General features: G+C 39.9%; 1 protein-coding gene across 1 annotated transcript; it reads left to right on the forward strand.

The window, feature by feature from the left end:
* The first annotated feature begins 1,777 nt into the window (after nucleotides 1-1,777).
* On the forward strand, nucleotides 1,778-10,636 carry LOC135475620 (uncharacterized). The gene is made up of 7 exons (XM_064755550.1): nucleotides 1,778-2,724; nucleotides 4,074-4,203; nucleotides 4,868-5,033; nucleotides 6,541-7,465; nucleotides 8,585-8,702; nucleotides 9,908-10,062; nucleotides 10,573-10,636. Exons 1-7 carry the CDS (start codon nucleotides 1,778-1,780, stop codon nucleotides 10,634-10,636), a joined length of 2,505 nt encoding a protein of 834 aa, XP_064611620.1.
* The last annotated feature ends 1,405 nt before the right edge of the window (nucleotides 10,637-12,041 follow it).

Below are 12,041 nucleotides of genomic sequence, written 5' to 3' on the forward strand. Positions count from 1 at the left end.
AAGTGCAATGCTCTTGAGAACGGCGTAAAACACCAATCAAATAAATAAATAAATGCGCATTAGTGTGTGTCGTCACACATTCCACAGCCCAATTGGGCAAGCTGTAAACAGAGCATTAAGTGGAGTGGAACTTCACCATGACCCCAGTCAGGGCCCCATACCTGACAAATGGTACCAACATCAGTTTGTTTACCTTGTCAAAAGAGATTTATTATCCAGAAAACGTAGATACAGGTGAAAAGGGGTCATTTCTTTCAAGACATGTTTTCGCTGTCAATTGACCTGATTGATGTTTTACGCCGTAGTCAAGAATATTTCACTTATACGATGGCGACCAGCATTACCGTGGGAGGAAATCTGGCAGAGTCCGGGGGAAACTCCACAGGTTGCTGGTAGACCTTCCCGTGTATGGTCGGGGAAGAAGCCAGCATGAGCTGAACTTGAACTCACAGTGACCGTATTGGCGAGAGGCCCCTGGGGCACTGTGCCACGCTAATCACCTCGGCCACGGAGGCCTTCTCGTTTGAAATGCATTACCGAAAACTTTTCACCGTGATATATAATTTGCTTACATGTGAATAAAAATTCATAATTGGATAAACAATTCATGACTTAATATAATTTTTAATTGAATAAAAAATCATAAAAATTTATTACTGAATACAAATTCATGCATAACTGAATAAAAATAATAATAGAACAGAGCCAGCCTAAACTTCAATATTGATCAGAGAAATATCTTAGTGAAACGCAAAGTACTTACCAGGTTGAGTAAAATCGCAGAAATATATTTATATTAGAGTTAGGAAGCATTTAGGGCATCTATTTGAAGTCTGATTCAGATTGTCATTACTGAAAATTAAAAACTTCTTCGCATTTGTGTGTTTCCAATCTTATTGTATGTCTTTGATTTTGTGTGTCAGTGTGAAGATTTGGTCAGTGATGCTATTATCAATCTGAGTCTCCCTTTTTTCCCTTTTACAAGGAGAGGTTTTGGAATATGTCATTTTACGCTTTAACTTTAACTGCTTTAACTATTTAACTGAATGCGGGTCGTGATAGAGTTGTTAAGGCGCTTGTTTTTTCTTTCATTACTAAGAAAACGTACACGTCTTGTTGGTTGAAATCTGCACTTGCACATGAATAAAGTTTCTGGGTTCTTCCGCGTGGTGACCATAAGCTGACCCGTAACATATCTGTACGTACGTGAAATGTGGAAAAGTTCCTCAGTAACTTGTCAAAGGTCGGTGGTTTACTCCGGGCACTGCGGTTCCCTCCACCCATAAAACTGACTGGCATCGTAGGCGTCTAGTTGAAAATTCTTGAGTATGGCATTAAGCAACACTGATGACAATGTGATAGTTGACAAATTGCCGCATATATTTCCAGTAAAATCCGGCCTCTTTCCAATTTACCTCAGTTAGGGTTTTATTCTAATAGTCCATGTAAATGTTAAAGTATGGTAACAACTCATAAGACTCATTGCACCTTAATGTTACAATATACCGGTAGTAACAACTCACACGACCCCTTGCACTTTCATCTTGATAGAGATAAGGGGCTGGTGGTGGGTGGTGGCAAGGCACCAGATGTGTCCTTTATAGGGAGGTAATATAAGAGAGCTTACAAAGAATCAAATGTGCACTCTGGTATTGCATTATTGGACCTATTTCAGCAGACATTTGTGCTTTACTGTAGCCTCTTTACATCCTCAAAGGCTGATGTGCATGTCATAAATTATTTTTATTTCATTTTATTCCAGCACCTCTTAAAGGTAATGGCAAAATCCGGACTCGTCTGGTCATTGTTATGGCTTGCACTACAACTCACATTTGGCTCTAAAAGCGTCTTTGACTGGATGAAATGGGACCGCTTCGATGAGCTGAACCAAAAATTAACAATGTTGCAGGACAACCCTGACAAGTGTAACTCTCTGACCAAGGCTGAACAGTACATGTCGGAAGACACCGTGTCACAAGTACCAAGGTACAACACTCTGAGATCAGAGGCTTGGTACCAGAACCGCTCCAGTCTGATTCATCTACATAACATGGCGTTGAACAGAGCATTTTTCTACAGTTACATTTTCCAGAAATTCAACACGTCCGTGTTTGATTTTACTTTTAACCCAGATTGGTATTACTATTACATGTCAGCCACTGCCGATATCCATGCTAGTGACAACTTTATAAACGGAAGCGCCGTTTTCTTCGATTTTAACTGCAGCTACCCTAATTGGTTCACCACCTTGGGGTTCAACGAAACTTTGCCGTTCTTCGGTCCTCAAGCCTATAAGGTTGACGATTACCGGGACCCTGGTAACTGGTTAAGGGAGCCAACACTGACTACAGCGACTGTCAGAGACTTCGGGGCAATGGGCCCCATGAGTAACTACTCTCATCCCAGATATAAAATGAACCCATGGTATGACCTATGGTTGCCGGATACGTCCGGCAATGAAGATTCTCTGAACAAATTTACCTACAGTGTCGGCATCAAGTACTCAAGTGCCACGGGTCATTTCACTCACGAGGAATTTCAGGCCTCTGTTTTCTTCGGACCCGCCTCGCCTGGACAGTTTGACAGAGACAAGGCTCTTCCCGTCCTCTTCACCCGTCCTTACTTTGACTGTGGCCACTCAAATAAATGGGTGGTCAGCGCCACATCACCGGTGGTGGATTTTATGCCCAGATATTCCAATTTCACCCATCTGAGACGGCCCAGGTAAGGTCAACTGCATGCTGCTGTTAATGTATAACTAAGAAAGACCCATGTGTCACCAATGTCGATATGATCTAAATTTGTGATGTACAATTTCAGTATGGACGAAGGTTTTGTCTTTATTGGGTATACTTATGCAATGTGTAAATGTGAAAAGATAGAAGTGAAACATCATGACGTCCTAGGTAGACATATGTTCTACTTCACACCTGAGAAGAGCTCATCCCAGTTCACATCGATGTACATCTCAGATGTTATCACTTATTTTGATGTAACGATATTTTCTGCAATAACCTTATTTTGCTTGATATTTCATTGGGTTTTAATTATGACATAATTGATAAAGCAACTAGTTGATTGAACTACAGATAGAGACGACGAAAAGCGTGTGTGAAAACTGCATATTTGCAGGGTGTTTGAATTATATTTGTTATATACGGACCAACGCTCGGGTTCAGGCCCGAAAGAGGTTTAATACCAACATTTGTACTCTTTTTTTTTCTTTTTTGTTTATGGCTTCTTCACTGAACCACTCCACGCGGAATCAAGCTTACACTGTGTCTGATTGACATGCGATATCCAGCCATGTCCACTGTCGTCAGGATTATGTCACTTTCTCGGTATACCATCATGCAGACCTAAATAATCAGTCGACCCATCAATGCATTTTGACACTTTGTTGATTCTTATAAGCCCTTAGAAACTTAGAAAGAATATTTGCTGAATCCTAGGGCTCAACGTCATGTTTGACCGGTTACCTGGTTGAATGAACCCGAAAGGTAATTTGAAGGAAATTGGCTTCCTTTACATGACGGAACCATAAGTTTTATCGATAACTGGTTCAAGTGTTAAATAATTGTAACCCTTGGTAGTCTCACAAGCAAAATTCAGCAAATTTCGTCCATTGTATGTGAATCTTTGCGAAACCTGAAATTTTGCATGGACTCGGGCATATTGTTTCAAGTCGAAAACCTATGAAAATACACATAATAAACTAGAACTGAGATGTCTCTTGGGTAGTCGCCACGGTTTTCAATGTTGTAGCATAGGCATAAATCACCATGTATATTTGTTTGTCCCTAGATTTATTTATTTACTTATTTTGTGGGAGTTATACGTCGTATTCAAGAATATTTCACTTTGTCAACGAAGGCCAGCATTATGTTGGGTGGAAACCGGGAAGAGACTGAAGAAAACTCGCGACCATTCGCATGTTTCTGCCAGACCTTCCTACCTACAACCGGAGAGGAAGGCAATATGAACTGAACTTGGTTTGTTTCCAGATGTATCGCTGATGCGCAGTAGAAACTGTTTATAGTACTGCATTAAAACCCACGTTCTTTGCTTTGCAGGTTTGTAGCTGTGGTAGTGATGAGTATTGACTTTGAGAGGATTGACTTCAATGCCTGTCCTGTTAGTGTGGGTAACCCTGGACCCAGCTACCTGTCCGGCACGGCCAGGTGTCATCCACTTGAACACATGGTAAGGGGCATCATTTTGTCCATTGTCTGTTGTCAACGTAAACACATGGTAAGGGGGCAGCATTTTGTCCATTAATGTCTGTCATCAACATAAGCGCATGGTAAGGTGTAGCATTCTGTCCATTAATGCTTGTTATCAACGTAAGCGCATTTTAAGGTCTAGCATTCTGTTCATTAATGTCTGTCATCAACGTAAGCGCTGGTAAGGTGAAGCATTCTGTCCGTTAATGTCTGTCATCAAAGTAAACACATGGTAAGTTCCAGCTTTCAGTACATTAATGTCTGTCATCAACGTAAACACATGGTAAGAGGCAGCATTCTGTCCATCAGTGTGGCTGTATATAAATCATGGTCCGACTGACTTAGTACCGGCATTTACACAGTAGGTTTTTCAGGTACCTAGCGGTGGTTTCGTCCTGCCTATACCTGGTTTCCTCCACACATATACGAGTACCTGGTCGCTGCAATATAAGTGAACTGAGACCAGCAGAAACAGCTGTCCTCCAGGCATCTCCAGACAGTGTTGTCAGCTGTGCGACTTGGTCAGCAAAGGTCTCTTTTCAACGAGTACACGTCTACCATAAAGTTTTCCTTAGTGTAAATGAACTTTCTGTTTATGATGTCGTAACAAGAACTACTTCTAAATCTGATTTCTTGGATCACAGTGCAAACACACATCTGGCAGAGGCTTCAGGCGAGGAGGGTACAAATGTCAGTGCCGGAGGGGTTATAGATACCCTATGGGGATCCAGGGCCCTTATCCTGGGGACCTTGTGGAGCAAGCCACGGCGGAGGAATTCGAGGCGGGATTCGGCTGTGTGCCGATTGACTGTAAATATACTCTTTCTTTTGCTGTCTGTTATAAAACTGATTTGTATGGGCACGTAGTACTACGCTATGACCATCATGAGATTGTGTAAGTGATTGAGTAATTTTAGACCACTCACGACTAATACATTGCAATTAACAGCTCGGCATTTTTTGATACCAAATGATGCTTAAGCCACGGTGATAGGGGACGTGTAAATTGCTAGTATTCATTTACATGAACAGTTAGAAAAAACCTTGAGTTAAATTGACAAGAGGCCGTATTTCAAAGGTTACGTGTGATCACTTGCCAGATATCACACTGGTCTAACGTATAGTTTACTTTTGGGTATGTGTAAACATTACTGCTTTAGCGGAGAAATGGTCTTCAAATGAGTATCACGTTCTCTGCCGTCAGTGCTTTATTCTTCAGAAATAAATAAATAATGACTCAAAGGAACAGTTGCATGTACGGTGTCACTGAGAGATATCTATGTATTTTAGTAATTTTAGACTTTAAACGCTAAATCTAAGCGTAAAGTTTGATATTCGTACTCCACTCATAAATTGTAAAAAGGCGTTCCGAGTCAACACAATACCAGTTCCCAAAGTACCATGTAAGAAATAATATATAAATAGCAAATAAAGCTGGTAACATGTAAGAGAGAAGCACTCAACGGTTTTCAATAATGCATTTAAGACGTACCAGACATACCATCAAGTATCTCGTGTTCCGTGAATAATTTCCAGATGGAACACAAATATAAATACTTCAGATGGAACTCAAATATTAATACCTCAGCTGCGTTTTGATGTAAAAACTTGGATGCTTATACGTCCCCTACAACCCAGGTTAAGCAGAATTAGCACTGTGAGATGCACAGATCGACAGAGATCACCGTAGACCATGTCTGTATTTGCCAGAAAGAGTGTTAACCTAAAACTAAAGACAGATCTACGATGTGTTACATGAATATCGACTGTGACTCAATTTACTAAATTTCAAAACTGCTGAAAAGCGATCGAACTCACTACAAGCAACTTTCCTTTAGCAAGCGGTGTTTTCGTGAACATATTCTTAAAGGCAATCTTTAAATAATATGAAATAACACATGGTGAAGACGTTTTTCGTTCAAATGTAAAAAAATCATCACAAATAAATGGTTTTCATCATAAATGGGATCTGCAACCAAATTATTCCAATATTTATTTTTTAGTTATCATGTTAAATTTTTTTTTATTCTAAAATGGTGACTTTCAATATATTAAAATAACTGCATTTTAAACTGCATTTAAACTGAACATAACTGCATTTAAAACTAAACTAATTCTTCTTAATCCATGAATGTATAGGTTTTTATCATATAAATGTTTACATTAACGGTTGGAGTACATGTTAGAGACCGAATTTTACAGGTTAGATGTGACCATTTAACTATCACACTGTCTTCGCTGCTCTGGGTTTACTCTGCACGCTGTAGTGTTTTGTATCTGTTGGATTTTCGTAACGAATATACTTGCTTCTTTTCAGGGCGATTGGTTTTACCCGACATCGAAAACAATCAATTCAACCCGATTATGATTAGCCGAACTAAACGAGGGGTTGTTGGTGAGGCCCCCTGTCAAAATTGTACAGAGCAACCTGAGGGAGGGAAAACTGCTGAGTTAACAGAAGCCCAGTGGTCAGATGTTAATGGAAAGACTCTTGGCCGAGAAAAGCGATCCTTGTTTTACAGCCAGAAAGCACAAGAAAAAATGGATAAACTATTTGAGTACAGATCATCCATAACCGCGGCAAACTGTAAAAGTCGCACTGAAAGTGAACTGTATCTTCACGGCGACGTCAGCTACGGGGTGGACAAACAGTTCGAGGCGGAGGCCCGCACTGCTCTTAGGCTCTCTCACTTCCTGTCTAACTACCTGCAAAACGTTATCCCGGGAGAAAGTTACGCAGACTTCCGGCCAGCACAGGTACTCCACAAGGATCAGCTTTTTGGGGAAGTCATATCAAATGTCATGGCCAACCACAAAATTAGATCAAGTGGAATATTTTACGATGTGCACGCTTTTCCAAATTTCAACTCTACCACAACCCGCGAATTTTTCGGGCCTTACGCATGGCGTACAAAGGAAAATGAGTTTTACGCTCACGACACAGCCGGGCTGAAGACGCTATACATCAACGAAGAGTGGTTTCAGGAAATGAAACAACGCTGGAGAACAAACATGGATGGAATGAAGAAATACAAAATGAAACCTTTTGTCAGGTACGATTACTCCGTCCCCAGGAATTACAGGTTTGAGTTTTACCCCATAAAGTACAGAGCACCCTCGCTCAAACATGGCAGATGGACACGGCCCAGGTTTAAATGCGACGGCCAGATAGACGACTGGGTGATGACATTCGTGGTACCATTTTTCGGGAAAGATCAGCTGAGACGAAATTTACAATTCAAGTAAGTAATCAGTGATTAAAAGCTCTGAAAACCTCGAATACTTTATAACTCTAAACGTGTTACAGGACACTTGTCCATCAAAATACGAAGAACATTTCCAGGCTAAAGTAATTTGGGCTCAAGCTGTATGTTTAGTTTATTGTTCATTGTTGTTATTGCGATTAGTTTTCATGGGCAGAAAACATAGTTACGTATTACCCATAAGAACAATGGCCTATTCAGCTTACACGTACGAGTCGCCATGAGGCGCGGAAAGGTACCTCATTCATTTCGCACTCGACGATGATTGCATGACTGTATTAATTGTTCCTTCTGCGGACATGATAGTTCATCATGGATTTTGGACACCGTCGGGAAAGGCTCTCCGGTAATGGCATGTGCCCAGAATTGGCCACTTCTAATAAAGTCTGTGGTACGTTTCCACGGGTTTGGTAACCATAAAAATGCAGCCATTTCAGTAGTGGGCCTAGTGGTTAGCCAGCGCGGTACAAAGACCCAGAAGCCTGTCGATAGTTGCGATTTCAAGCTCTGCTGAAAGTGACTTTCTCTCATACGCAGGAAGGTCTACCATCAAACTGTGAATGGTTGTGGGTTTCTCCCCGGGGCTCTGCCAGGTTTCCATTTCCCACCATAATGCTGGCCACCGTTGCATAAGTGGAATATTCTTGAGTACGAAGTAAAACACCGATCAAATAAATAAATTTATGTAGTGAAGGAGCGGGCTGTGGACGACTGTTTGAGATGAGTGTCCTTCAGTCACTAGAACACATAAGGTTCTGATTCAATTCCTAACCTTGAACAGGGAATCTGTGGATTCCTCGTTTTCACTGTTATTTGCGTAGTCTTGCGTTAGTTGGCTACGGCATGTCGTATACCAGAATGGTGTGCAGGAATATGTGTTACATTTGGGAAAGTTCGCCATTAACTTGGGCAGAGCATGTCTTCAGTTATGCCGAAGTGACGTTTAGCTATAATCATTCACTCGTCAGTAACTTGCCAACGATTGCTGGTTTTCCCCTGGTACTCCGGTTTTCTCACCAATTAAACTGACTACTGTCGCATAGGTGAAAACTTCTTGATTCCTCTTTCTTCGATCTATAAAAAATTGGTTATTCCCAGGGGTGTAGTGACAGTTGATGTATTGTTGTCGGGATTGGACATCAACCAATGTCCTCAGCCTTACCACGTGGCCAATGCTTTCAAGAACACAGCTCGCTGTCCTTATCCGTCCACCACTGTAAGTGTTTACGCACAGTTATGTGTAATATGTAAATAAGCATATACATGAAAAAGCATATATATTCCAATTTGATGGATTTTTTATCAATAATAATAATGTGATTCTCAGCGACATTTCTGTCATCGATCTAATTCTGCCGAAGCCATGATGTTAGGGGTAGAGTAATTTGCTACTATTTAAACATTTACATGAACAGTAAGAATAAAACGCTACTTGAGGAGAATTGAAAATTGGTCGTATTTCAACGGTTACTTGCATAAACCAGGATTCTGCTGGTAGACTAAGCATCCCCGAGTCCCTTTGCATTGCTTTAATTTTGTTGCATGTTAAATGTCATGACAATACAGTACTTTGAGTGATTCTAGATCAGTGACGCCCATTTAATTTGGAATCAGCACCAGATAACATCGTTTGCCTTATTCTGTTTAAGCCATGGTGCTAGGGAGCCTGGAATTTGCTACCATTTAAGCATTTACTCGAACATTTCGAATAAATTAACTGAGGTAAATCGACAAAAGGCGGTATTTCACCGGTATTTGTGACCATTTGCCAATCACCACACTGTCGTCTCTGCTCTGGTTTTACTCTTTATGCTGTAAGTCTTTTATTATAGTATAAGATGTCTGTAAGCTATAAACCACAAGCCTTTGTGCGAATTAGGTTAGCTTCTGAGCTGTTGATTTACGATAGGAATAGGAAACCTCGTTCTGCAGGTGGTTTCCTCTGAGCCCGGTTTTCTTTTCTATAGACCTGAACATTGTCACATTAACACAGTATTGTTTGAGGGCCGTGTAAATCGCTTCTCCTATAGAGGAATTCACCCTAACATCTTAATATTTCCATAGTTCTTTGGTGATTTGTGTTGAACGTTGTTGTGGAAATTGGCCTTTCCATCATTGATCTGGAACGTTTGTTACAGCTGACGATTGGTATAGGAATTTCTGTTCCGACGCCTGAAGTTTAGAATTAAACATGAAGAGTTTATCTAGATGTTACAGGCTTTAGCTGAGTTTTATAAGAGACGAACCGTCAGCGTCACCACTTTAGTTGATCACTTCGATTAGAAAAAAGAAAAAAAGATTTATACCAAGCCACAAACTTAAGATACAGTATAATAAATGCCATTGAACTCTGGAATATTTGGCGACCCTATATATATTTTGAGTAAATATGACCTGCTACATTTTTTTGTGTGTGCCTAGTGTTCCCCATTGTCCCGTTACGGGTTTAACAAGGGCGGCTACAAGTGTGCTTGTAGTCAAGGTTACGAGTACGCCCACTTGGATGGCCGGGGGTGGATAGAAGGCACACTTCTGGAGAGGGAGTTCCAGAAGAAACAGAGTGGACTCTTTCACAGGTACGTACGAGAAAACCTTGCTTGTATATCCGGTTTCCTCCACCCATAAACCTGACTGCTGCCATATTAGTGATACACCCATGAGCACAAAACACTAAAGAAATAAACAACTATATACATAAGTAAATAAATAAATAAATAAATAGATAAATAAATAGATAAATAAAACTGTGATTTATTGAGAACGATGTTTATAATACCATCTCTCTGACTGCACTGATCAAATAAATGAATAAATAAGTAAATAAATAAATAAATAAATACATCTGTAACATCTTGAGAAAAATGTTTGCACTGCCATCTCTCCTTCCACACTAATCAAATAAATAAATAAATACAATTGTGACATCTTGAGAACGATATTCTATGATGCCATCTCACTGACCGCACTAACCCACTTTCGTCGGTATTAAACATTTGGGACACTGTATGCACGGCTTCATTGCATGATACATTGGCTATGACTTACATCTGGTTATGTAAGTATGTCTTCCAAGTCTTTGATCCCAGATGCGAGCGGACGTTGACCCAATCTGCATACCTCTGGGGTAAAATCACTATTACATTACTGTAAGAAGGGCTTTCTGTTCGTGGTCTTACATATGAGGTGAATCATTTAGAATCCTATTGTGTGGTGCATCAACAGAATTGCTTAAAAGAAGTGCACTGGCGTAATTGCTTCCTCGTCAGTTGGCAGAGTGCCAGGAAGTGGATTCACGTGAGGAAAATACAAAGCCAATGTCTGGATTAAAATTGGTTTTCTCAGTTTTATGATATTTACCTAAACATATATAAAACATTACAATGGCTCTGGGGTTATTCTCATTGTAAAGCAGAATACAGGGCTTTGTATTTTTTTTTTCTTCTCTTGTATTTGTAGCTAGGTGGCGTTTAATTATCAGAATTTAGGATGGTTGGATGGCTGTTTGAATTATTGGCTTTTCTTTTGATGCACGCTAAGAACGAGATTAAGATATGACACATGAAGAGTAACTATAACTGCTGTTTATTTGTGACCCAGAAAAACATTTACATATTTCTCGTGCGCAGTAGCGTCTTCTTTGTTCTTTGCCTTTATGTTTCTTAAGTTGGAAATGAACACTTTAGTTCACATAAGGTGGATTAAATTTTGACGTCCAATATACGCCTCCGCCTTTATCGGATAGGATATTATCAATAGTCTATTAACACACTTTTGATATTACCCAGTGTTAAACAACCATTTTTACCTGTCCTCTTTGTTTCATATGAATATGGAAGTCTGGCTTTATCAGCTTACATACCATTCAAACCGGCGTTCCACGGCTATACTATATAGGTTGTTGTCACATATTCTCTTTTTTCTCTCAGGTTTGACGTGATGAAGTGCCGAGTTGCCGGAGGCGCCGATACAACGAGATCAGTGCCACTTTTAGTTTTATTACTATTATTTATTTGTAACATTTCCCAGCTGATTTTACATGACCATAATAAATATTTATAACACGGAAATTTTGAGCTTTTATTTCGTTATTTCTTGAGTTTTGTGTTGCTGTTTGTCACGTGTGATCACGAGTCATTAGCTACATGTCAACCGCTAATAGAGTCTCGCGGTTTCATAGCCATATACGCTTGTCACTCATACAGAATCAACCCAGAGCTAGGCACTATGCATATGTCTGGGTTTGATATTTCTACCGCCAAACTTTTCTGATCTATCTCTTTAATCCTTTATCATGACAAAATTATTCTTGAATAAATCAGATCAGCTGCACATTGCAAACACATAGAAGTTTATGAAGCGCTTTTTAAAAATTTCCCTATCTTTGCAGAAGTTTACAATTGAAGTAATGCACAGTGATTATTCATATTTGTTTTTTCTGGGACAATCATTTACTTGTCCAGAATTGTCTTTGTTGTTAGGCCCTAAAACAGATCTGATACTGACATCTTGGACCAAAACGCAATCACTTTTACCTTTAAGGAATACATTTCTTGCC

The sequence above is a fragment of the Liolophura sinensis genome, chromosome 9, assembly GCF_032854445.1.
Source record: "Liolophura sinensis isolate JHLJ2023 chromosome 9, CUHK_Ljap_v2, whole genome shotgun sequence".
Classification (NCBI taxonomy): domain Eukaryota; kingdom Metazoa; phylum Mollusca; class Polyplacophora; order Chitonida; family Chitonidae; genus Liolophura; species Liolophura sinensis.